The following is a 27,589-nucleotide window of genomic DNA, read 5'->3' as shown; positions in this document are numbered from 1 at the left end:
TTGAGTGTCTGTTATATTGCTTTTTGTACTTTTCTCTATCTTTTAAATTTCTCAAAACAATTTTTTTTAAAGGTCTGAATAGAGAAGAGTGAATTTATCCTAGCTTTACAGGATCTAAAGCTCTCTGATGCGCTGTTACCTATACTTGATCATTACAGTAATTCTGACGTAATCATTACCAGCCTTATTTTATACAGGAGGAAAATGAGACCAAGCTTGATAAGGGGGCTTGCCAATAAGGGCAATGCTTGACTGAGAACCTGACCTAGGGATGATTTCTCTTTCAAGAGATAACATCACTGCCCCATCAAATATGAGGGCTAGACCAGAGGTAAAAAAAAAAATTAGCTTTGAGGCCAATAGGCAAGAGACCTAGAAGAGTTAAATCTAAATTGACGAACAACAAATAGGTAAATATTTTAGTACAAATAGAAAATATGCCTCACATGATCTTAGGCAAGTTGCTTAAAATTTTAAGGCTTGTTTTCCTCTCCTATAAAGTAGGGTATTTACTTACCTCATTTGATTCTTTTTTTTTTTTGCACTGGGTCTTAGTTGAGGCTCGCGGGCTCCTTAGTTGTGGCTCGCCTGCTCCTTAGTTGCAGTACATGGGCTCCTTAGTTGCAGCAGGCAGGCTCCTTAGTTGCGGCTCCAGGGCTCCTTAGTTGTGGATTGCCAGCTCCTTAGTTGTGGCATAAGAAGTCTTAGTTGCAGCATGCATGTGGGATCTAGTTCCCTGACCAGGGATTGAACCCAACCCCCTGCATTGGGAGCGTGGAGTCTTATCCACTGCCCCACCAGGGAAGTCCCATTACCTCATTTGCTTCTTGTGAGCATTGTATAATTTATGTATTTATGTATGACATAAATTATATTATATATAAAAGACACAGCATAGTATCTGGCACTTAATAGATTGTTCAATATTTGTGTGTTTCCTCTCAGTTTCTTATGCTGCCATGTATTATGTTGAACAGTTAGAAATTGCCTTTTTTTTTAATAAAAACCATGGAATATGGACAATTTTGTGAGGTTCATGCTGCTACTCTTTGAATGTGACTTCTGATAACAACCATCATCTACCTCATCTTGAATTCACACATGAGGGAAGGGCAGAGCAGAGTTTGAATAAAACTGATGATTGTTTGGGGCTTGGGCTGGAGAGTCTATTTGCAAGGATAGATAAAAGGGATTTGCAAGTGTGTAAGGAGGAGAAGGATAGTCCAATTGGCAGAGAAGGGTTTACATAATCAAGGTTAGGCAATTGCAAGCTAGACAGCTGCTCAAGAGCTTTTGGCACCAAAATATATTGACCAGCAGGGATATCATTAATGCTTAACAGTTTTATCCTCATGACCATACCTTGGCCAATTAGGTTGTCTTTGACCACCGAAGGGTATGATATATTCTGATGTAAATGTCACATGTGTATCTGTGTAGCACGTATCCTGTTGCTTTGATGTGTTGTAGAATATACACTAAATATAAATGCATTCTTTTCTTCAGAACACACGGTTAAACAGTGTGATTAAAGAGGAATAGAATTTAAATAGGCATTAATTTCTTTTAAAAAACAATTATTATTCTGAGAAATACTTTTTTGTATATTCTGAGAGTAAAGGGATTCAAATAAAATTATTTTTAAGATGAATTTTTAGAGAATGATTTTAGAAAAAGAAATATGGGTAAGGAAAGCCAGTTCTGCACATTTTTCATACAAATAAATACAGACAGGAGAAATGTAATGACTAAAAGACAGTGATTGAAGGACCTTAACAGAAAGCTGTTTGCAGTGTTAAAAGAAACACTTGGACCAGTGTCATTAGCCTATGAAGCCGTTTCAGAAATGCTCTTACTAGGTAATTTCCCAATAGTGTCTTTAAATTATGGGACAGGCAAAACAAATAAGGACAAAATATAAGACAATTGAATGCCACAACATTTCCCAGAATGCTTCATACACTAAAATTTAATACGTTAGAATATTTGGAATATTTTCAGAATTTGCAACTGTGACATTGGCAAGTAAAATTTGTAATACAGAGTTTTTATACAGTAGCAAAAACACAGTCATCCAAACACAGAACCCTTACTAAACTACCTAATCCAAAATGCATGTGGATAAGGGTTTCACCTGTAAATTGTTTTTTAAATTTTAAATCATTTGCAGTTTATTTAATTTGATATCTACTGGAATTCCTTGGTCACTTGCATTAGCATTTCTGGATTAACCTTTAAACCTGGTACTGGTCATATATTTTTCCTTCCTCATATTTTAAGTACTAGTTTGGCTACTGATGATTGTTCCTTATCCCTATGTAAACCACTACAAGTAACGTCAATGTTCCTTCTTCAAAGCTGGAGATCTGACATCAAGAATTTTATATGGGGAGTATCAAAAATAAGGAGGCAACCAAACAAGTTACTCCTTCTATCTATGGAACTACTCAATCATCTGATAGAAGTCAAATAAAACACGGCCTGAGGGCAAAGGCAGCTATAAGTATGAGGAATCCTTTCTACAAATACCATACAGATATGTATATATACATGCATATACATATATGTCTAAATATATACATATAGTTTTCTGCTAATGCTTTGATAAGCTATTAAAGAAACCCATTTTTATGGTCTAGTTTCTTTTCTTTCTCCATATGGAAGGCTTTTACCAAAACCTGTAGACAATAGATCATGTAATACTAGTAGCGGAAAGGACCTTAGCTATCATCTAGTTCAAGTCCCTCCTTTACAGATGAAAAATTTAAGGGGGAGAAAGCCTTTGCAACTTGTTAACATCCTACAGCCAGTTAGCGGCAGAGTCAAGACCAGATCCCAAATGTGCACCGATAACTAGATGAATGCCATGACCTCTAAATCGTTCTTACTTTGTAAACCACATTTCTTTTAAAATATTACATACCCACTTAACATTTCAGACTGAATAATCAGCAACTTTGCTGATAATAGTGGGATGGCTTTTTTTTATGTTGAAAGTCCTGGGATAAAGGGATCCTGGACGTGAAATTCTGCCTGAAAGCCAGCCTGTTCGGGGTGGCCATGCTGTTGCTCTGTCTTCACCTTGCACTGACACTCCTCCACCAGCATCACCAGCTTGACCACGGGGGCAAGGCCAGTGCAGTTGAGCTGCAAGTGCATCGTGGTGAACTTGTCAGGCAGGCAGTGGGAGCAGAAGGTGTAGGGGTGCTGCGCAGCTTCAGGAAAACGAACAGACCCGCATTTTCCAAAGCAAAGGTTGTTCTGTACAACCACTTTCTCACAGTCTTCATGGGTGATAGTCTAAAAGACAAACACATCTCCATTAAATTACCTTGAGTCATTTCTTTACCGTACATGATGCCGAAGCTATAGACTGTAAGCGAGGATAACTTAGACTAAAATTTAAAAGTCTTTCCAAGGACTTCCCTGGCAGTCCAGTGGTTAAGACTTTGCACTCCCACGACAGGCGGCACAGGTTCGATCCCTGGTCAGGGAACTAAGATCCCACGTGCAGTGCAGTGGCCAAAAAATAAATAAAAAGATTTAAAAATCTTTCCAATGTTGGATACAGTTTGCAATAATCAAGTGATGGCATCTTAAGAGCGTGGAGCTACCTTAACTAAATTTTTTATTGGATACATTAATAAATTAGCCTGTAGAAAATAACTAAGGTAATATGAAAATATTTTACTCTACACTTAAATGCCAAACTCTAAGACATTTTGTCTAATTGGGTGTTACCTGTCTGAAAATTCTAATGGTTAGCTTCTTATAAGTAATGTGCCTTACCCTTCTACCCTTCACAGTGCATTGTACAAAATAAATTCTCAATACATGTTTGTTCAATTGCTCATAGAATAGATCAGAACATCCAGAGTTTAATTCTGTCCTATTTTACAGCGCTTATAGTACATTCAAATCTATTAAGTTGCATGGAGCAAAGTTGCAGCACCTGTGCCTCTAAATCATCATGCATGACATCATCTTTGCGTCTCCCATAACCCCATACACCTAGCTTTATGTGCCCTTCAAAATATATGAGCCAAACACCTTATTTTTAATTTAATTAGTGATAGAATTCAAAATAAGAGTTCAAAGGAAATTTGATTGCCCAATTCTTAGGAGCAATTTTTAAATTATACATGGGCCAACAAAGCAGTCATTATTATTTGATCATTGACTTGTCGTTGCTACATATCCTTGCCTTTTCAGAGTACTTAACTGCCTTGCACAGTCAATTAGCTTATAATACTGCCTGCTTAATTGTGTAGCTTTACTGGACTGTAAAATTTTACTCTATCCTGCATTGCTTTTGGTTCAGTATCTTTGTGTTTAAGGACCTGATGCAATTTCTCAATTTTAATTTAACATTTGGAGTGTGGGCTTTGCCAGGACTGACTGGAGGCAGTAGATAGTAGAATGCTCCTTTGTCTTAATAGTGTGGAATCAATCATAATAACTGCAAATCAGCCAACCAACATGAACTGGGAAACAGGTGTTTCTAAGAGGAGGAAATGTGATTTCACATCAAGATTACTTTTTGAAAGCTTATGAGAAAATACGTTAAATCATTTTTGTGATAGTAATGCTAGAACTAACATGGCAACTTCTGCCTGACAACCTCAACATATTTTATAGACCTACGAAGTAGTTAGGTGTGAAATACAGGGGTTAAGACCACCATACATGCATGTCTGGGGAGGAGTCCAATGTATCCCATCTTATCTACAGATGGAATCCACCTGTTCATCCATGTCCTAATAGAGTGTAGAGATGTAGCTAGAGAGAAGTTCTAGTGATTGCTCTAAATCCCCAACTTCCTAACTGGGGGTACAGTCAATTACCTCTCCAGATAAGACCACCCCGATGTAGAAATAAATAAATACATCCCCATAAAACAAAGCTCTATGCCATCAATATGAAGTACCATCATACCATTCTTGCAGCATTTCCAAGGTTGGAAGGAAATGTAGGGAGTATGATCATCTTTGCCAAATCCACTGATGAAGGCCCAAGGACCAAATCTGGGAATGAGGTGAGACTCGGGCTCCTGGCACATTCGTCCCCTACTTTCCACCTGTCCCAGCTGTCCACCCGCTCCTGAAAACCTGGATCCCCTTCCCCACCCAGAACAAATACCTGGCTGAAGGGCACCGTCCTACAGGTCTCCCGATGCACTTCATGGCTTTTGATGGGCAGGATGATCCCCTGAGAAGCTGGACTCATTCTGAACATGAAATGGTGCCAGAATTTCTTGGCTTCTTCCCGAAGAGGAGATTTCTCCATTGGCATCCCATCCTCTGGCTGAGTGAGACCCTGGGTCCCAGGGAAGAATTGCTCACTGACTGAGCCCTGGGGTGGGTGCAGCTCTCTCTCAGGCTTCTTCCAGAATCTCCCAAACCTGGACAGCATCTTTTCTCTCTGCCTCTGGCCTTCCCCTGCAGTGCTGGCATCTATTAGGTGTGGCACTGCCACAAACAGATCTGGCTTCTCCTCAGCTTCCTCATGGTTGCCCAAGGAGAGCTCTCTGCGATGCCTTTCTAGGAGCAAGAGAGAAACAGAATTCTGACTCTGGCGGCCATCCCCATGCCTTGCAGCTTTCCCTAGAGGCAGGAGTAGCAACAGCTGAAGGAAGAGAAGATGCATGCTGTCGGGGCCGAAGCTTCTTGCAGATTCACAGATGGTGAGGCCCCAAAAGAGGTTCACTCTCTGCAGGACTGTGAACAGGGAGATGCTATATATAGATACCTGCCTTGTGGGATGGGAAGGCAGGTGGTCAGTAGCCAGGCAGAGTAAACACATTCCTTGTTTGCTTGAATTATGTAGTGCTAATGGTGTCCTGCCTTCATTTTGGTTTTGTGTATTTTAGAAGGCCTCAGTGAAAGCCGGGGACCCAGGGGGTAATTAGCTGACACTTTATCGTCTGAGATTTAAAGAGCAGTATTTGTGAAAACAACACATTCTTTGCCCGGATTTCCCATCGCTGTTGTTAGAAGGACCAGAGTAAGGTAATATTTGTGGTGCATCTGCTTTGTGCTGGGATAGAACAGACATGTTTTAAGGAGAGAAGTATATCAGATAAAAATTAACGCATACATTTAGCCAAAGATCAGGCTGTTAGGCTCTACACACACACACACACGCACACACACATGCACACACACACGCACACACACACAGAGAAGCAGCCAAAGAAGTATATAAAAGTTGTAAGAAAGGAAGAAATAGAGGGATGTTAAGTTCGTTGAGCAGAGGACACTCCCCGTTACTGAGATGTGGTTAGGGTTGTTGATTTTTGCATGGTAACAGTAAAGGGAGTATATTCTCCTTTTCCACACGTGGAAACTCACAATTCCCAAGTAATCCCCTCACCTTAAGAATCAAATACTTGGTGCTAAATTTCACAACTGGTCAATCATCAGATAAGCTTTTTCAATTGTTCACAAATTTCTCAACAGGATCCTAAGTAATAGACTGACAGCTCATTAGCCCTCACTGAGGATGGGGAAGTGTCTTTCCCTCAAGCCACCCTATTGACTTTTTTTTTTTTTTTTTAATTTCTCTAAACAAAGAGCCAGACTTGAGAACGTGGATTCTAAGAACCAGGTTTGATAGCTCTGGGCATGAAGCTGGCTGGTCCATTCTTTACCTTACAGAATCCACATCATCTTTATTCTGCAGTAATTGATGACCAGGTTAAATAAAGATGAAGGCAAACATGACTTTTCAGGGATCAAAGGAAAATTTGTTAGATGACTATCATTCAAAAATGTTATAAATCAGATGAGGGTATGAGAAAGAAACACATCCACAAAAATGGAACCCCAGAGTTGAGTTCAAGCTACCCTCTACACTAACTGAACAGTATTTCCATTGGGAATTGACTCAGTACTTGCTTGTATTTCTCCCCTTTTAATTTAATCACCATATTGTTTGCTTTCAGTAACACACGTAAGCCTGGAACATGCCCCTCTCTTTTTTTCAGTACCGATTAATCTTTCTTTCCAAGAAGTGATCCATTTCAATATTTTTTCCAGACACTAGTGTTCTTCTTAATAGTCAGGCATGATTTCTGTGAGACAAAGCGTCAAGTCCTTTTACCTACAATAATGAATTATTTTTAAATGAACCATCATTTTTCCAGAAATCTATCAGAAGAGATATACTTTACTTGTACCAAGTACCCATAGAACCTGTGCTAGCATTACTTAAGGTACAGTTGATTCATACTAAATGAACATTAGTATTTGCCATTTCTTTTAAAGTGCTTTTTAAAAGTTGCCTGCTGTTTGAATTTCTTAATTTCCCTCAGCCATCCAATGCAATAGGCCTTCCAGAGCTAGCCACTCTAAATATAAATGACATAATTTATATTAGCTGACCACTTAATTATAAATATGGTGTGGGAGCTAACTATGATAGGTTTCCTGATTCCTTTTAGACTCTACGTTTTCGTGCCTGAAGTTCCATTGCCATCAATCACAGTTTTTCCCCAGACTGAAGACTATTCCAGAAATTCTACTCGGGGTCTCAGGTTGCTTGTCTCTAAACATAGGGTACAATTCAAATAATTTCTTTTGAATTAAAATTTGTAGAAGACTCACTTTGTGGGCCAAGCATCATATTAGATACTAGAATATGATAGAAAATGATGAAAACTTACTTCCTGCCCTCAAGTAGTCTAGTGGTATCACACATTTTATAACTTTATTCAATTAGCTGTAGGGATGTCAGTTATGCCTATTTATCCTTTCCTTAGTCCTAAACCCCTCTTCTTCTGATACTAATTTTGGTGTTTATAAATGTCATTTAAAAATTACTCATGGAGCATTTCCTTTTGCTGTTCTGTCACTCCTGTTGAGAAAATGTGCAAATATCTTGAAGGGTAAATCTAGCAAAGTAAAGCCTTCTGTGACGAGTACTACGGTACAGGAGTCTACCTTCAACCCCTGCCTTTTACAGTTAACAGCAGATGACATTCTCCTTCCACCACTGTGTCCTTACATCAGTTCTAAAGCTGTGTATGTGGTACATTATAGTTTATGCTTAAAAACATAAACATTTTGGTGTGGGTCTTCAGTCCTACAAGCATACAGTGACCTCCCAATTTGGATGAAGCCAAATGGAGATATAGGTGTGGAGGGGGTCTCCAGACACAGCAGGGAGCCGCTGTGTGGAGACAGCACCACAAATTGCTGGTGTCCTTAGTACCAAATGCCACAGCGGAAGGCAGGCCTGAGCTTTCATGAGCCCAAGTCTGCCTAAATCTGCTTTCTGGGACCACCTCAAGCCTTCGTGCGAGCCAGAGGGTCCAATCCCATCCTTCATTCTTTCCGATTTATAACTCACGCTCCGCGTGATCTGAACTCTGAGTTCAACTTGACCTGGCTTCCTAGGCACTAGGATGTCTTCAGGACTGGGTGGAGCTCCCAGTGTGCCTGTGAGAGAACAGTAACAGCTATGTTTTCCTGTCCCTCTTACAGACTCTCAGAAAGGAGCTAAAAGCAGTCCAGTGCTCTCTAAGGGGAAACAGAGAAACTCAATTCTTTTGTAAAAACCCCAGACCTAAATCAACAAAAGGTGAGAGGCAGCGTTGGGGTAGGAGATAGGCATTAGAGTTAAAACTGAGAGACAGAAAGGGGAATTTGGGCTGATGGCTTTGTGGAAGAAATCTGTCTAGGGTACATGCCATTGCCTCAAAACTCTCTCTCTTTTCAAAATAGAGAATAACCACAGGACCATGGGAGTTTAGATTATTTAAAAAGAACTCAAAAGAAGGCAAAATCTTTCCCTTCTTTTCCAAAGGACAAGGAAGACAGCAAATTAGGGTACGTGGTTTCCCCTTAAACCTCTTATCATGATTTAGTTTAGTAAATTATTTAAAACATAGTTCTCTCTCCCTCTCCACTCCCCTCCTTTCCACTTTCTATGGAAAGAAAACATTAGGAAGGCCTACCTCCCCAAAGCTACTTCACTTACTGAACTCATGGATACACTCATTCATACAACATATATCTGAGTGCCAGCTCTGTGCTAGGTCCTGAGGATAAAATAGTGAGGGTGTCCTTGTCCAGGCCTAATGAAGTTTGCAATCTAGAGGGAGAGTATAGCTTATTCAAAATGAGTTACACAAGGAAAACCTAGGCAGACAACATTCCTAGCACTAATCAGGGACTTTCAGGTAGATCCAAATCCCAAAGGCACCGTGGACTGTCACACTGTGTTTCTACTAATTTTATTCAATAAACATTTGCAAATAAGTATTGCACCAGGTAGTGCAATAGATGTCATGCAAATTTTTTCTTTTATTTTTGATTAGGTAATAAATAGGTGTAGCAACAAAATTGAGATTATACAAAAAATTGTATGGTAAAAAGTAAATATTCCTCTGAACTCCCAGGCTTCCTGTCCTGCCGTGGAGGCCATCAGTGTTGTCAACTTATTTATGTTCAATCGTTTAAAATTGTTACCGCTTATGGGCTGAATTGTGTCTTCCCCCTAATTTACATGTTGAAGTCATAACCCCCAGTATCTCAGAATGTGACTGTATTTGAAGATAGGGCCTTTAGAGAGGTAATGAAATTTAAATGAGGCCGTTAGGGTGGGGCTTCATCCAATAAGGCTGATGTCCTCATAAGAAAAAGAGATTGAGACAAAGACACACACAGAGGAAAGACCATGTAAAGACATAAGGGGAAGACGGCTGTCTACATTCCCAGAAGAGAGCCCTCAGAAGGAAACAACCTTACCAACACCTTGACTTTGGACTTCCAGCCTCTAGAACTGTGAAAAAATAAACTTCTATTGTTTAAGCCACCAAGTCTGTAGTACTTCGTTATGGCAACAGTAACAAACTAATACATCACTCAAAGAGAAAAAATATGTAGACAATAGAAAAGGACAAATACCAAATGGTGTACCATATTATAAAATTTCCCCATTTCCACTCTTCGGCACTGATCTCAGCATTACATTTTAAGGTCAGATTATTCTGTTAGCAGTTTCAGTGATCTTATTGCTCTCTGTCCAAAACACTCCCACACCGTAAAGAAGCATTTTACTTTTTGCAACTGGGGATGTATCTATTACTATGCACAAGTCATGGACAATACCTAAATTTGACAAATAAGCTACTTACCAGGATCTCATAGAGGGCTCCTACAAATCTGAGGAGGCCAAGGCAGCCAAGGCGACTTCACTATGTGCCCCACCGTCCACCATCCATCCATCCCCCACTGCCTACAGCCTCTATTTATAGCTAGTCCAGGATGCCTTCACTGATGATAAACATCTGTCATGCTCCTTCTTCCTAATCCTTAAAATTTACCTGGATCATTTCTCATTTTGCAGAAAGCTGCTCTCAGAAAGAGTAATGTAAGTGGGAGTAACTCCAGATTTGAAGCCAGAAAAACTTTGGCTCGGCCTGACAGTTTATTAAGCCTCATGATCTCAGGTACTTAACTTCATGTCCCTAAACCTTGCCAGAAAAAATACCACCTGCCATGCTTTCCTCATCTGGCTCATTGCCTTTCTTTTCACCCCAGATCCTGTTATTACCCTGGGTAACTTCAGGATTCACATGGATGGGTCTGACCAATAACATGCCATCAGTATTACATGATGTCCTATTCAGTACCCTGGCTGAAATCTGATGATTCCACTCCGCCTGGCCTCTCCATCCCCTTTACATTCGCACCCGTTATTCCCAGGAATTGCTCCACCTCTGACCAGTAAATTTCACATTCTGCTCTCTCAGGACAGACAACCTTCTGTTGTTTCCGGTCTCTCAGCTGTTTCCACAGCATCTGTTTTCTGCTTTGCCCTTATAATAGTGCTACCACAATTGCAGTTAAATAATTACTTCTATGAACATTTGTTTAACATTTGTCTCCACTTTAGATTTTAAAGTCCATGAAAGTAGGGGTTCTGCCTTTCTCGGTCACCATCTCAGGCCCTAAAAGAGTTCCTTCTGTGTAATAGATGCTCAAAATATTTGTGAATGAAGGAATATAAATCCTCTGGTCTTCACTTCCTTCCCTACCCAGCTTGTATCCATGGCCCATCACTTCAAATTTTTGCATTATTCCCAACTTCCTCATCCCTTTTTCTTTCTCTTGCATGATCTAGTAAAATTCCAACCCTGGAAACACCCAGCTGTCCCTCTTTCCTGGACCACTTCTGGGCTATGGAATTCTGGCAGAGACAATTACAAAATGGCGAAAATTGATTCCATATAAATGATCTCCCATCTTAACTGAACCCTCAATTCTGCCCAGCAGTCTTTTGTATGACTCTAGTCAACTCTCTCTTCATTTTCCAGGTAGACTATTTAAAAATCTTCTCTGATAATCTCAAACTTTTGACTGCTCTGCCTCTTTCAACATTTTCAGCAAATGAACTCACCCCTTCTTCCACAGAGAAGGACAGAAGCCATCAGATGGGAGCGTTTCCTTTGACTTTATCATCAAACCACAACAATTCATTCCTCCTTTCCACTCTGCTCTTGAAATCCACCCTTTCCAACCTACTTTATTAATAGTCTCGTCCCATATCATCAAACTCCCTTCACTCCACTGGCTGCCTCTTACTAGCATTTATATAGTGTGTGCTTGTTTTCAAGTTTTAAAAATGTCTCTTTGATTTCATAAAGGTTTCCAGGTTCTTTTCTTCAGTATTGTCTTCTGCCTTCCCAGGCAAACTTTGGAAAGAATTGTCCAAACCCAAACTCTACTTTCTGACGTCCACTGATGTATCAACCCACCGAAGTCTAGCTTTTTGCTGCAGCCCTCCTTTAAATCTTTCTTCCCAGGATCACCCATGCCTCCGTGCAGCTATTGGAACTCTCTGCAACATGAAACTCACTTCTCATGAATTTGGCCGTAAATAAAATGGAGAAAGAAAGGGAGGTCAGAGTAGGCAAAAGAGCTACAAGAAACCTGAAATTTTAACCTCCAAGAGCAGATCTGCCATCCAGCCAGCTTTCTGGGGAGTAGAGGATTTACAGGGAGTCACCTCTCCCATAACACCAGGATTTATTTGGGGCTCCGGAAGCCAAGTCCCTTCTTTACTCTGCCAGTTAGCAATTCCTCAGCATTGATTTAATTTGGCTGCCTGTGTGTCTTCCCAACCGGGGGAGAAGGCTCCTTGGAGGCAAGGTCTGTGTTTGCTGGAGACTGCATTGACAGCAGTCTGACACAGACTTCGAGAACAGGGATTTTGCTTAATGTATTTTTGTTTCTTTCCTGTTCCTGGCTCCTTGCTCTACACTTAGGTTAATGAAAGTTTGCTTTTTTTTTTTTAATGAATGTTTGCTTTAACATATCAAATCCAGTAAAAATTTTGGACAGCAACTTCTGACATGGGTCCTTGTTGTGCTTTACTTTCTAAGAGGTATCTCTTTGTCCTGGAGAACTTATCCTTAATTCTTTGTGTTTAGACCCTATTTTAAAATCAAATTTCCACTGAGTCTCGGAAAACTCAGAATAAAACTTTATTTCCCAGCCTGGCCACAGTCTCAGAGTAGGTCTTTGAACTTTGTCATACCAGCCACGGTTCCCAGGCAAATCTCTTCCGAAAGATAATTATACTTTGAAAAAAGGCAACTCAGGCCAGTGGACTCTGTGCTAGTTAACTTTATGCAGCTTGTAAATTGTTTCCCTCCAGTTGGAAGATGGGGATGGTGTATCACCAACAGAAATGAATGTAGGGGGCAACTTCTGAAAACTGTTCCCCCACTGGCCACCTTGCCAGTTTCTGCTTATACAATGCAGGCAGATTGGGGGAAACATATTGTCCCTATAAGCTCATAACACATGGACAAATGATTAAAAACACATGGAAAACAGTTCCACGGCTAAGCTAAAATTCAGATGGGAATGGAAAATCAACTTGCAAAGCTTTCAACTGTCTCGGGGCCAAATGTAGGACAGAATGCGAGGAGAAGTTGCCAAAAGAGAGGGAAGTTGGGGAAAAAAGCAAGTCGTGGATAGGAAACCTAAAACAATGGTACATTGTATTCACAACGCTTCTCTAAGCCTCTCCAAGAGTAGGCACCAAAATCAACTCTGGAAATATTAAGACCTTTATTTCACAAAAGATTTTAGACAGATTTATATTTTCTACCCTCTATAAATAAAGGTTGGCTTTGCTCTCTTGGCAACACCTATGCAGAAACATAATGTTAACTATCTGTAATATAAATATTAAAATATTACACGTTTTTCCCTCCAAGGTGTGGGAATTAAGTAACAAGGTAGTATAAGACAAACCGTGAAAAATCGTGACAATAAAATGCAAAAGCAAAGCAGAAACTTCCAGTAAGGCTTGCCTTCTATTGTGTACCTGACCCTGGGTCCAAGTTTGCTATAAAATTGGGCACACCTTAGTCACATGTGCAAAAGTTCAAATGTGACTCTTGATTCAAATCTGAAACTCTTAGAAGCCTGTTATTCGCAGCTAGTCACCAAAATGACCTAAGGATTCTGCTGGGTGGGAAATCTGTAGGCAAGAAGGTGATTTACTGGGAGCCAGTCTCAGCTGGCTTTCTCTGTCCTTCAGCTTCTAGTCTGAATCCTCCCTGACTCCTGTACACCCCAAACCACATTTTTCTCCATCTAGCTCATTTACATATTCATTTGGAGGCCTGATGAACACTCAATATATGCAGCAAGTGTGTTACTTTTGTATGTAAAAGGGAATTTTGAAAATATGGCCTCACTGCAGAGCCACTCTTAGAAAACAACTATCATCCAAGTCCTTAGCAACAAACAATCCTTTAGCAAAACAAACAATCCTTTCTGTCAGGGGAAAAACTATCCCCTAACTTGTCTCTCTTTACAATGAGATTTGTGTATCATAGATCATACCTGAAAGCAAGGCATATTGAGGTTTTAAAAAGAAAGAAAATTCTGGATTTTTCCAACAAATGGAAACATTTCTATATTCAACAAAATATCCTAATACATGGGAAAGTTCTTACCGGAAAATGCAACTTTAAAACCCCAACTGTCTTACTCTCCAGCTCCTCCTTCCCTGCTTACTGGTAAGGACAACACTGCTTGAAGTTGTCACCCTCTTCCAAGTACTGTGCATTACACACACACACACACACACACACACACACACACTCACACTTCATAGCTCTTCAACTCTTACAAAGTTACCTTTCATTGAATGCCTACTCTGTCCTAGGCATATTCTTCATAGTTTCACATTTAATTCTCACAATTTTTTAGGAAGCTATTATTACTCCCACTTTCTAGATAAGAAACCTAAGTTTAGGATACATAGCTAGTCAGTGGTGGGATTGAGATCTAAACCTACCTCATGCTTTTCTCTGTGGTCAGTTTGCCTATTGCAATATAGCTATTAAACTTGTGCATATATTATTTTAAATTCTGCTACTTTAACATTATGGGATAGAATTATTATTTTAATGGAGGCAATATTCCATTAAGCATTCTTCTGTCATTGGACATTTAAATCATATAACTTTGCTCCAATTTTTTATTGCCCTGAAATAAAGATATCCTCATGCATATAGCTTTCATTTTCTTTTGAAAAATTTCCACTGTGTTGTAGAGATTATTTCATTGTTTCTCCTTCTTTATACTGCTTTATTGAAGGATAAATGATAAACAAAAACCAAAATGTACTTAAAGTGTACAGTTGGATAGATTTAGACATATATGTGCATATATGTATACACGTGCATATCTGTGAAACTATCACTACAATCAAAATAGTGAACATATCCATCACTCCTAAAACTTTCCTTCTGTCCCTTGGCAATCCCTTCCTCTGCCATTTCCTGTCCTCCTCATTTATTCCCAGATAACACCTGATTTGCTTTTTGTCAACATAGATTAGTTTGCACATTCCAGAATTTTCTATAAATGGAGTACATATACACTATATATTCTTTTTTGTCAGGCTTCTTTCACTCAGCATAAGTATTTTAACAATCGTCCATGTTGTAGCAATGTCTCATTTGTTTTTATTCCTGAATAGTATTTCATTGCAGGGATATGCTATAATTTATTTATCCATTCACATGATAATAGACAATTGGCTGTTGACAGTTTTGGCTGTTACAAATAAAGTTGCTATGAACATTTATGTACAAGTCTTTGAACGGAGATATGTATTTTCTTCTCTTGTATAAATTCGTAGGAGTGGAATGGTTGGATCATATACAGTTTAACTTTTAAACCACCAAATTGTTTTCCAAAGTGGTGGGGCTGTTTTATATTTCCACCAGCAGTGTATGAGAGCTCCAGTTCCTTCACATCCTCACCATCACTTAGTACAGTTGGCCTTTTTAATTTTAGCTATTCTAGTAGGAGTGTAATACTACCTCATTGTGGCTTTAGTTTATAATTCCTTAATGACTGAACAATAGGAGAACATATTTTCATGTATTTATTTGCCATCCATATATCTTCTTTGGTGAAGTATCTGTTCAAATCTTCTGCCCATTTAAAAAATTATTATTGATTTCTTAATAATATAATATAGTCTTTTTTAAAAAATAGATCTTTATTGGAGTATAATTGCTTCACAATACTGTGTTAGTTTCTGTTGTACACCAAAGTGAATCAGCCATATGCCCAGCAAATGAAACCATAAACAAGACAAAAAGACAACCCTCAGAATGGGAGAAAATGTTTGCAAATGAAACGACAGAGGATTAATCTCCAAAATATACAAACAGCTCAAGGAGCTCAATATAAAACAAACCAAGCAATCCAATTAAAAAATGGGCGGAAGACCTAAATAGACATTTCACCAAGGAAGACATACAGATGGCCAAGAGGCACATGAAAAGATGCTCAATATCACTAGTTACTAGAGAAATATAATATAGTCTTATATTCTCTATATTGGAGTTTTTAAAAAATATGGTTTGGATACAAGTCCTTTATCAGATATATGCATAGTAAGTATTTTCTCCTAGTCTGTAGCTTGTCATTTTCTTAAGTGTCTTTGTCAAGATGTATTATCCTTTTGTATGTATTGTTGATTTTAATTGGTAAAAATTTTTTAGAATTTTTCCATCTATATTCATGAGGGATGTTGGTCTGAAGTTTTCTTTTCTTACAATACTTTTGTATGGTTTGCTGTCAGAGTAATACTGGCCTCAGAATGAATTAGAAAGTATTCATTCCTCTGTGATTTTCTGAGTTTTATAAAGATTTGGTACTATTTCTTCCTTAAATATTTGCAGAATTCAATAGTGAAGCTATCTGAGCCTGGAAATTTCTTTGTGAGAAACTACAAATTCAACTTTTGTAAGAGTTCTAGGCTTTTTTCAAGTTACCTATTTTTTCTTGATTGAGCTTTGGTCGTTTGTCTCTTTCAAGGAATTTGACCATTTAAGCTGTCTATTGATACAAGTTGTTTATGATAGTCCCTTATTTTTCTTTTAGTAACTATAGAATATGTAGTGCTGTCACCTGATGTCACTTATCATTCCTGATATTAGCAATATGTGTCCTCTTCTCATCTTTTCCTGATCAGCCTGGTTAGAGATTTACCAATTTCATTTATATTCTTAGAAAATCAGCTTCGGTTTCACTGATTTTCCCTATTGATTTCCTGTTTTGCTATTTCATTAGCTTCTGATCTGGTATTTTTCATTTCCTTATTTATGTTTTCTTCTTTTTCTATTTTCTTAAAGTGGAAGCTGAGAGTAACACCTTTATTCCTTTCTAATATAGGCATTTAGTGCTATAAAATTCCTTGTAAGTACTGCATGGTATCCTACAATCGTTGATGTGTTTCCATTTTAATTCAGTTCACATAATTTTTAAGCTCCCCTTTGACTTCTTCTTTAATCCAGCATTAAAGAAGTCTATAATTTAGCTTCCAGACACTTATGGATTTTCCAGAGATATTTCTGTTACTGAATTCTAATTTAATTCCATTGTGGCCAGTGAACATATTTTGTATATCGAGACCCATTTTATGTCCCAGAATATGGTCTGCCCTGGTAAATGTTCCATGTGCACTTGCAAACAATGTGTATGCTGCTGTCTGTGGGTAGAGTGTTCTATAAATATCTACTAGGTTAATTTGTTAACAGTAGCCATACTTCTCTATCCTTACTGATTTTCTGCCTACTTGTTCTATCAATCATCGAGAGAGGGGTATTAACATTACCGACTATAATTAGAGATTTGTCTATGTCTCCTTACACCTCTATTTTTAATTTTGTTATTAGCTGCATGACTATTTAGGATTATTATGTTTTGTTGATGTACTGGCTCCTTTAAATTATAAACTAACCTTATTTATCCTTGGTAAATACTCTTTGCTCTAAAATTTTCTGATAACATAGCCACTGCAGCTTCCTTTTTGACTAGTTTTAGGACAGTGTATTGTTTTCCATTTTTCTTCTGTAGGATAAGTTGGCAGTGATTACCTGTAGGAAGCAATAATACAGATGGGGATAGAAGTGAAAGGTGAACTGATACTTCATTGCTTGGAAAAAGTATTGCAGGTTACCATAAGGCCTTTAATGGAAGTGTTGGTTGATTTTTGTTCCTTTCTGTCTTAGGATAAACTAAACTGTATTGCCTAGCAGAATATAAGACCCACAAAAACTGTTCAAAATGAACAGTTATATGTGTAAGTTATGGGGATAGTCTATTCATTTCCTGCGCAATCCTTTCTGAAGACTTGTAAAATAAATTTTAAGAAAATCATGGCATTCTGGATATTACAGACACACTCCGCCATCAGTAACTGTTGTCCCATGATTAATAGCGGGAAAGAGGAGGAAGATCAATAAAGCAGTACCTTAAATTTTAAAATATGTCGAATCAGTATTTTCTTTCCCTTAACCAACTGTATTAACAAATAAAAAACCTAAGAGAGACTTGGGGCAAAGACTGGAAAAAGTATCTTGGATGAATTACGTAAACACACAGCTAATACATCAACACGCTTATAGCTCTCTAAAATACATTTTTATGTGGTGATTTTTACTAGCGTTTTTTCAGAAATATTTCCTATAACATACAACTTACCGTTTTTTAAACATCTTTATTGGAGTATAACTGCTTTACAATGGTGTGTTACTTTCTGTTGTATAACAAAGTGAATCACCTATATGTATACATATATCCCGATATTCCCTCCCTCTTGTGTCTCCCTCCCACCCTCCCTCTCCCACCCCTCTAGGTAGTCAAAAAGCACTGAGCTGATCCCCCTGTGTGATGCAGCTGCTTCTCACTAGCTATTTATTTTACATTTGGTAGTGTATATATATCAGTGCCACTCTCTCACTTCGTCCCACCTTACCCTTCCCCCTCCCCGTGTCCTCAAGTCCATTCTCTGCATCTGCGTCTTTATTCCTGTCCTGCTGCTAGGTTCGTCAGAACCTTTTTTTGTTTTTTTAGATTCCATATATATGTGTTAGCATATGGTATTTGTTTTAATCTTTCTGACTTGCTTCACTCTGTATGACAGACTCTAGGTCCATTTACCTCACTACAAATAACTCAATTTCGTTTCCTTTTATGGCTGAATAATATTCCATTGTATATATGTGCCACATCTTCTTTACCCATTCATCTATTGATGGACACTAAGGTTGCTTCCATGTCCTGGCTATTGTAAATAGTGCTGCAATGAACATTGTGGTACATGTCTCTTATTGAATTATGGTTTTCTCAGGGTATATGCCTAGTAGTGGGATTGCTGGGTCGTATGGGAGTTCTATTTTTAGTTTTTTTGTTTGTTTGTTTGTTTGTGGTCCACGGGCCTCTCACTGTTGTGGCATCTCCCATTGCGGAGCACAGGCTCCGGATGCGCAGACTCAGTGGCCATGGCTCACGGGCCCAGCCGCTCCGTGGCATGTGAGATCTTCCCGGACTGGGGTACGAACCCATGTCCCCTGCATGGGCAGGCGGACTCTCAACCACTGCGCCACCAGGGAGGCCCTATTTTTAGTTTTTTAAGGAACCTCCATACTGTTCTCCATAGTGGTTGTATCAAATTACATTCCCACCAACAGTGCAAGAGGGTTCCCTTTTCTCCACATCCTCTCTACCATTTATTGTTTGTAGATTTTTGGATGATGGCCATTCTGACTGGTGTGAGGTGATACCTCATTGTAGTGTTGATTTGCATTTCTCTAATGATTAGTGATGTTGAGCATTCTTTCATGTGTTTGTTAGCCATCTGTATATCTTCTTCGGAGAAATGTCTATTTAAATCTTCTACCCATTTTTGGATTGGGTTGTTTGTTTTTTGATATTGAGCTGCATGAGCTGCTTGTATATTCTGGAGATTAATCCTTTGTCAGTTGCTTCATTTGCAAATATTTTCTCCCATTCTGAGGGTTGTCTTTTCGTCTTGCTTGTGGTTTCCTTTGCTATGCAAAAGCTTTGAAGTTTCATTAGGTCCCATTTGTTTATTTTTGTTTTTATTTCCATTTCTCTAGAAGGTGGGTCAAAAAGGATCTTGCTGTGATTTATGTCAAAGAGTGATCCTCCTATGTTTTCCTCTAGGAGTTTTATAGTGTCTGACCTTACATTTAGGTCTTTAATCCATTTTGAGTTTATTTTTGTGTATGGTGTTAGGGAGTGTTCTAATTTCATTCTGTTACATGTAGCTGTCCAGTTTTCCCAGCACCACTTATTGAAGAGGCTGTCTTCTCTCCATTGTATATTCTTGCCTCCTTTATCAAAGATAAGGTGACCATATGTGCATGGGTTTATCTCTGGGCTTTCTATCCTGTTCCATTGATCAATATTTCTGTTTTTGTGCCAGTACCATACTGTCTTGATTAGGGTAGGTTTGTAGTATAGCCTGAAGTCAGGAAGCCTGATTCCTCCAGCTCAGTTTTTCTTTCTCAATATTGCTTTGGCTATTCAGGGTCTTTTGTATTTCCATACCAATAGTGAAATTTTTTGTTCTAGTTCTGTGAAAAATGCCACTGGTAGTTTGATAGAGAATGCATTGAATCTGTAGACTGCTTTGGGTTATAGTCATTTTCACAATGTTGTTTCTTCCAATCTAAGAACATGGTATATCTCTCCATCTGTTGGTATCATCTTTCATTTCTTTCACCAGTGTCTTACAGTTTTCTGCATTCAGGGCTTTTTTCTCCTTAGGTAGGTTTATTCCTAGGTATTTTATTCTTTTTGTTGCAGTGGTAAAGGGGAGTGTTTCCTTAATTTCCCTTTCAGATTTTTCATCATTAGTTTATAGGAATGCAAGAGATTTCTGTGCATTAATTTTGTATCCTGCAACTTTACCAAATTCATTGATTAGCTCTAGTAGTTTTCTGGTAGCATCTTAGGATTCTCTATGTATAGTATCATGTCATCTGCAAACAGTGACAGCTTTACTTCTTTTCTGACTTGGATTCCTTTTATTTCTTTTTCTTCTCTGATTGCTGTGGCTAAAACTTCCAAAACTGTGTTGAAAAATAGAGGTGAGAGTGGGCATCCTGGACTTGTTCCTGATTTTAGAGGAAATGGTTTCAGTTTCTCACCATTGAGAATTATGTTGGCTGTGGGTTTGTCATATATGGCCTTTAGTATGTTGAGGTAAGTTCCCTCTATGCCTAGTTTCCGGATACTTTTTTATCATAAATGGGTGTTGAATTTTGTTAAAAGCTTTTGCTGCATCTATTGAGATGATCATATGGTTTTTATCTTTCAATTTGTTAATACAGTGTATCACATTGATTGATTTGCATATATTGAAGAATCCTTGCATTCCTGTGATAAACCCCACTTGATCATGGTGTATGATCTTTTTAATGTGCTGTTGGATTCTGTTTGCTAGTATTTTGTTGAGGATTTTTGCATCTATGTTCATCAGTGATATTGGTGTGTAGTTTTCTTTTTTTGTGACATCTTTGTCTGGTTTTGGTATCAGCATCATGGTGACCTAAGAGAATGAGTTTGGGAGTGTTCCTCCTGCTATATTTTGGAAGAGTTTGAAAAGAATAGGTGTTAGCTCTTCTCTAAATGTTTGATAGAATTTGCCTGTGAAGCCATCTGGTCCTGGGCTTTTGTTTGTTGGAAGATTTTTAATCACAGTTTCAATTTCAGTGCTTGTGATTGGTCTGTTCATATTTTCTATTTCTTCCTGGTTCAGTCTCGGAAGGTTGTGCTTTTCTAAGAATTTGTCCATTTCTTCCAGGTTCAGTCTTGGAAGGTTGTGCTTTTCTAAGAATTTGTCCATTTCTTCCAGGTTGTCCATTTTATTGGCATATAGTTGCTTGTAGTAATCCCTCATGATTCTTTGTACTTCTGCAGTGTCAGTTGTCACTTCTCCTTTTTCATTTCTAATTCTGTTGATTTGAGTCTCTTCCCTTTTTTTCCTTGATGAGTCTGGCTAGTGGTTTATCAATTTTGCTTATCTTCTCAAAGAACCAACTTTTAATTTTACTGATCTTTGCTATTGTTTCCTTCATTTCTTTTTCATTTATTTCTGATCTGATCTTTATGATTTCTTTCCTTCTGCTAACTTTGGGGTTTTTTTGCTCTTCTTTCTCCAATTGCCCTAAGTGTAAGGTTAGTTTATTTGAGATGTTTCTTGTTTCTTGAGGTAGGATTGTATTGCTATAAACTTCCCTCTTAGAACTGCTGATAGCATTTAAATTTTCTTAAATTTACCAAGGCTTGATTTGTGACCCAAGATATGATCTATCCTGGAGAATGTTCCATGAGCACTTGAGAAGAAAGTGTATTCTGTTGTTTTTGGATGGAATGTCCTATAAATATCAATTAAGTCCACCTTGTTTAATGTATCATTTAAAGCTTGTGTTTCCTTATTTGTTTTCATTTTGGATAATCTGTCCATTGGTAAAGTGGGGTGTTGAAGTCCCCTACTATGATTTTGTTAGTGTCGATTTCCCCTTTTATGGCTGTTAGCATTTGCCTTATGTATTAAGGTGCTCCTATGTTGGGTGCATAAATATTTACAATTGTTATATCTTCTTCTTGGATTGATCCCTTGACATTATGTAGTGTCCTTCTTCGTGTTTTGTAAGAGTCTTTATTTTAAAGTCTATTTTGTCTGATATGAGAATTGCTACTCCAGCCTTCTTTTGATTTCCATTTGTATGGGATATCCTTTTCCACCCCCTCACTTTCAGTCTTTCTGTGTCCCTAGGTCTGAAATGGGTACCTTGTAGACAGCATATATGTGGATCTTGTTTTTGTATCCATTCAGCTAATCTATGTCTTTTGGTTGGAGCATTTAATCCATTTACATTTAAGGTATTTATCGATATGTATGTTCCTATTGTCATTTTCTTAATTGTTGTGGGTTTGTTATTGTGGGTCTTTTCCTTCTGTTGTGTTTCCTGTCTAGAGAAGTTCCTTTAGCATTTGCTGTAAAGCTGGTTTGGTGGTGCTGAATTCTCTTAGCTTTTGCTTGTCTGTAAAGGTTTTCATTTCTCTGTTGAATCTGAATGAGATCCTTGCTGGGTAGAGTAATATTGGTTGTAGGTTTTTCCCTTTCATCACTTTAAATATGTCCTGTCACTCCCTTCTGGCTTGCAGAATTTCTGCTGAAAGATCAGCTGTTAACCTTATGGGGATTCCCTTGTATGTTATTTGTTGCTTTTCCCTTGCTGCTTTTAATATTTTTCCTTTGTATTTAATTTTTGATAGTTTGATTAATATGTGTCTTGGCATATTTCTCCTTGGATTTATCCTGTATGGGACTCTCTGAGCTTCCTGGACTTGACTATTTTCTTTCCCATATTAGGGAAGTCTTCAACTATAATCTGTTCAAATATTTTCTCAGACCCTTTATTTTTCTCTTCTTCTTCTGGGACCCCTATAATTCGAATGTTGGTGCGTTTAATGTTGTCCCAGAGGTCTCTGAGACTGCCCTCAATTCTTTTCATTGTTTTTCCTTTATTCTGCTCTGCAGTAGTTATTTCCACTATTTTATCTTCCAGGTCACTTATCTGTTCTTCTGCCTCAGTTATTCTGCTATTGATTCCTTCTAGAGAATTTTTAAGTTCATTTATTGTGTTGTTCATCATTGTTTGTTTGCTCTTTCGTTCTTCTAGGTCCTCATTAAATGTTTCTTGTATTTTCTCCATTCTATTGCCAAGATTTTGGATCATCTTCACTATCATTACTCTGAATTCTTTTTCAGGTAGACTGCCTATTTCCTCTTCATTTGTTTGGTCTGGTGGGTTTTTACCTTGCTCCTTCACCTGCGGTGTGTTTCTCTGTCTTCTCATTTTGCTTAACTAACTGTGTTTGGGATCTCCATTTTGCAGGCTGCAGGTTCGTAGTTTCCGTTGTTTTTGGTTTCTGCTTCCAGTGGGTTCAGTAGTTGTGTAGGCTTCCTGGTAGAGGGGACTGGTGCCTGTGTTCTGGTGGGTGGGGTTGGATCTTGTTTTTGTGGTGGGCAGGGCCACGTCCGATGGTATGTTTTGAGGTATCTGTGAACTTATTATGACTTTAGGCAGCCTCTCTGCTAATGTGTGGTGGTGTGTTCCTGTCTTGCTAGTTGTTTGGCATGGGGCATCCAGCACTGGAGCTTGCTGGCTGTTGGGTGGAGCTGGGTCTTAGTGTTGAGATGGAGATCTTTGGGAGAGGTTTCGCTGTTTGATATTATGTGGGGCCGGGAGGTCTCTGGTGGTCCAACATCCTGAGTTCTGCTCTCCCACCTCAGAGGGACACCAGGCCAGAGCACCAAGACCTTGTCAGCCACACGTCTTTTGGGAAGTCTGAAGTCTTCTGTCAGCATTCAGTAGGTGTTCTGTAGGAGTTGTTCCACATGTAGATGTATTTTTGATGTATTTGTGGTGAGGAAGATGATCTCCACGTCTTAGTTCTCTGCCATCTTGAAGGTCCACCTACTATGATAATGGGCTGATAATGTGGTTTCTCCAATTCCAAGAGAGAGGCATACTGTACAGTACTATAATTCTTTGAAAGTGACAAATATGTGGTGGTGACAGCAGTTCCTGCAGTCACTGTGAGCTGCAGGTGGCTCTGAGGGCAGCAAGGGCATCTCTAGATGCAAGGCTCACGCAGTGGTGGCCCTTTGGATACAGCCCAGCTGTGCAGTGGCCTAGACCTCGGCGTGGCTGAGGGCTCTGTGCGAGCTTTACTATTTTAAAGTGTGCACTTCAGTGATGGTTGTGCAACCATCACCACTATCTAATTCCAGAACATTTCCATTCCCTCAAAAAGGAACCCTGTACCTATAAGCAGTTAGTTCCAATTTCCCCTTCTAACAACCGTCTGGCAACCACTAATCTACTAATGTGGACAATTCATATAAGCAGAATCACTCAGTATGCAGCCTTGTGTCCATCTTCTTTCACTTACAATAATGTTTTCAAGTATATGGTTAACTTCATCATAATCATCATTGAAAGATATCTTACCTGAACATAATAAAACCATTTGCTCAGAGTGGTAATAAACACATGGGATAATTAGAACAGATCCAGCCTACGATTTGGAAGACTGTAGCTTTAGTGCTGATCTCTTCCTACTTTAACATCTGAGGACTTCAGTCTCCTCTGCTATACAAAAGGGATATTAGATGAGATGACATCAAAGGTCTCTCATTTTCATTCCTGTTACTCCAGGAATCTCAAAGACACACAGACACACACTGCTTGTCTTCTTGGAAAAAAATAATTGTTACAAAATTAATTACCTAGATTTGAAAACTTTAGTTCCTAACTTGATCTGGAGACAGAAAATCTGAGACAGCTGCTATCAATAACACTTTGACCAGATTATATATTCAGGAAGTTAACACCAGCTTCTTAATCAGTTAAGAAATAAAACAAAAGACAGCCTGAGATGTTTGTGTCAGTGTGGCTTTCCCTCCAGTTCTGAAAAGGGATAATGTAATCAATGACTTCCTCCCTGATTAAGAAAAAGAGCTCCATGCTTAAAAAGAACTATTAGAAATTTGCATATTTGCACTATGCCTTTATACTTTTACCTTCCTATCTCATTCACTCCACGTCTCCAGTATCCAGAACACTATCAGGTACAGGGTTGGCACTTCATATTCAATATTTGTTGAATGGATGGTGGATGGATGGATGGATGGAATCTGTATAATGAAAGGCTGATCCAAACAGTAAGGATGAAACATACATGTTGACTTTTCTTCTCCGTTTCTTCTTACAATGGGTAGAATAAATAAAAAATGTTAAAACACTAAAGGGACAGTGATTCAGAACCAGAAATAAGTTTGTTTTATTAATTTGTATACAACTCTAGATACAGTATATTTAATAAGCTGCTTTGTCACAGAAATTAATCAGCACCAGCTTATGATTTAAATTACACAGAACCATAGTGTTAATGAAAATATGTGCATATTCTTTTTGGCTGTCTTAAAAATAAACACAAACAAAAATGTAAGTAAATGTCACCTACTTCATTTTTACCACTCCTTGGAAGGAGATGAAGTGATTGTCATATGTTTTTTAAGTTTATGCTTAGCAAATATATACTATATATATATGTATGTTTTTGTTGAAGACCAACGGTACAAGATTCTGAAAAGCTACACACTACTGAGCTGAGTTAATGCCCTTGGATTAACTGGGACTTTTCCTGAGTTGGTATTCAAGTCTGGGGAGAAGAGTTGGGTGGCATTCAGGTCCTTCTTTCTGATGCTCTCTTTCTCAGCTACAAATCAACCCTCATCTCTTCCTCCACTCTTCCCTTTCTTCTCCTTTCGTATAACCTCCCATTGCCATTCTACCATCACTCCATTTCCTTCCTTCCCACTCCCACCAGAACCTAAAGGATGACAGTAACCAATCAAGGTGGAAAGACCCATGACCATCATTTACTTCTATTTCCCCATCAGTCAAAGCCCAATCATGAGAAGGAGATGAAGGTCATGATGAATACTGCCCAGCACCTACACTTGCCTGAATTAATGTTTTCATGATCAAGAATATTTTAAATATTCTTCTAGTATTTCTAGTTGCTATAAAAATCAAAGCAGTCTCTCTTTGTGCTAACATTTGCAATTACATTTAAATATCATTGTCATGGCAGGAATGTAAAATAAAATCTACCATGCTGATCAGGTTCTACATAGTTGCCATGGTTCTGGATTTCCAGTTTTAGTTAATATAGTTCTATAGTTCTAATATATTCCTCATTCCTTGAACTTTTACTTTCCCTCCTAGGATATAGCCCTTTAGGTAAACAACTCTTCATTTCTTTCTTCGGCATCCCACCTTTCCACATTGCGGAAGCCAGTGGATCAGAAGGGATTTGAACTGATACAGAGAATGGGTTTTACATCTTTTGGTTAAACACCAGAAACTACTTGTGTCATACAGAAGGCCTGTGTATCACAGCAGTCCAGAGCCTACTTGTGATATCTAAGGTAAGGAGCCTCCCAACTCCACAAAGATGTTGGAATTTAATAAGATGCAGAATGTCTAAATCTCATTCCAACCTCTTTTTGTAAATATTTCTATTAACCAAAATCTTGATAAATGAGCACAAATAAAATAAGCCTGTCATGTTTTATAACCAGAAACGGGACTGAATTTCTTCAGTCACTTTTAGTTTCTCTCAGGGTATTTTTATAATAAAACCTGCACCAAAACTTTGGTCCACTTAATAACTCCATTTTGATTCTGAAGTGACCCTGGTGCTCATATAGCAAGTCACATGTGGCATAACCATATTTTTCAGGGATTATGAAAAGAGGAAAATTTTGAGTAAATGGTTTAGAAATTAATTTTTAATTTCCTGTAATTAAACCTTGATTTCAGAAGGGAGTCCTTGCAAGGCTGCAACATGCATCACTGCTACAAAATGTTTCACTCAGCAGCCATTATAAATTAATAAGGTACCTTTTCATTAGAGAATCAGGTTAACATGGCATTTCTACAAATATTAAATATTTAAGGGCTCAAAATTGTATCAAAATCCTTTCTGAGAAGATAGGCTTTCAAGAGCTCTGTTTTCAGTATTACTTTTCTTTGTTCATCAGCACAGTTCATTGGGACACTTTTGAGAAAGTCATATTTTTCTCCCATATGTTAATCATCATTCATATATGCTTTTTATTCCAAATGTCCTTGAGAAATGCCTGTCAGTACTATAAACATGAATGAAGAGAAAGGCTCATGTTACTTCAAATTTCTCATGACCCTGTAAAGCTGGGGAAACCCAAACATTTGCTTTGGAATGGTGCACCATTCTTATTAGAAAAGGAGATCTGTCTTGTGAGTAGTGATGGGTAGACCTCAGAAGGACAGGTAGCCCCTGAATTCTTACCTGAACTAGAGCTTTGCAGATGAGTTTCCATCTGCCAGATTCTTCCATCTAAAGCCTTCCTTTTTCACCACAGAGAATTCTCCTTTTTATCCACAGCCTCTCAGCTTTCACATGTGAAAGGGCTCCAAAGGGACAAAGCAACCCTTTGCAGTTCAACCTTGATTTAATGAACTGGCAGGGTGAGCTTCCCTCAGATTGAAGTAGTAGAAGCACCTGCAATATAGATTTCAGAATGGACTCATTTGAGGTATTGGGATCAAAAACATCCAAGGACCATGAAATTCGTATTGACTGAAATATGGAGTGAGGTCTCCGGAATAATC

The 27,589-nt window shown here is 38.4% G+C and overlaps 1 protein-coding gene across 2 annotated transcripts; it reads right to left on the bottom strand.

Moving 5' to 3' along the window:
• Positions 1 to 1,951: 1,951 nt before the first annotated feature.
• On the bottom strand, positions 1,952 to 27,376 carry CER1 (cerberus 1, DAN family BMP antagonist). 2 transcript variants are annotated; one of them, XM_073806112.1, is made up of 3 exons: positions 27,267 to 27,376; positions 5,140 to 5,540; positions 1,952 to 3,300 (listed from the first exon to the last, which is right to left on the bottom strand). In XM_073806112.1, the coding sequence occupies exons 1-3, from the start codon at positions 27,295 to 27,297 to the stop codon at positions 2,986 to 2,988; spliced, it is 747 nt and encodes a 248-aa protein (XP_073662213.1). In that variant the 5' UTR covers positions 27,298 to 27,376; the 3' UTR covers positions 1,952 to 2,985. The 2 variants fall into 2 exon arrangements, with proteins under 2 accessions (XP_073662213.1, XP_004331087.2); XM_004331039.4 differs by lacking the exon at positions 27,267 to 27,376 and having other exon boundaries at positions 5,140 to 6,769.
• Positions 27,377 to 27,589: the final 213 nt, after the last annotated feature.

The sequence above is a fragment of the Tursiops truncatus genome, chromosome 6 (assembly GCF_011762595.2).
Source record: "Tursiops truncatus isolate mTurTru1 chromosome 6, mTurTru1.mat.Y, whole genome shotgun sequence".
Lineage (NCBI taxonomy): Eukaryota > Metazoa > Chordata > Mammalia > Artiodactyla > Delphinidae > Tursiops > Tursiops truncatus.
This window is presented reverse-complemented; position numbering and strand designations above follow the sequence as displayed.

What these genes read in the sequence shown, in the direction of transcription:
- CER1 (XM_004331039.4), bottom strand. Translation starts at nt 5,802, where the DNA reads ATGTGTTTACTCTGCCTGGCTACTGACCACCTGCCTTCCCATCCCACA. An exon ending in GGACGGTGCCCTTCAGCCAG is followed by an intron (nt 3,301 to 5,139) that starts GTATTTGTTCTG and finishes TTTGTCTTTTAG; the next exon opens with ACTATCACCCATGAAGACTG.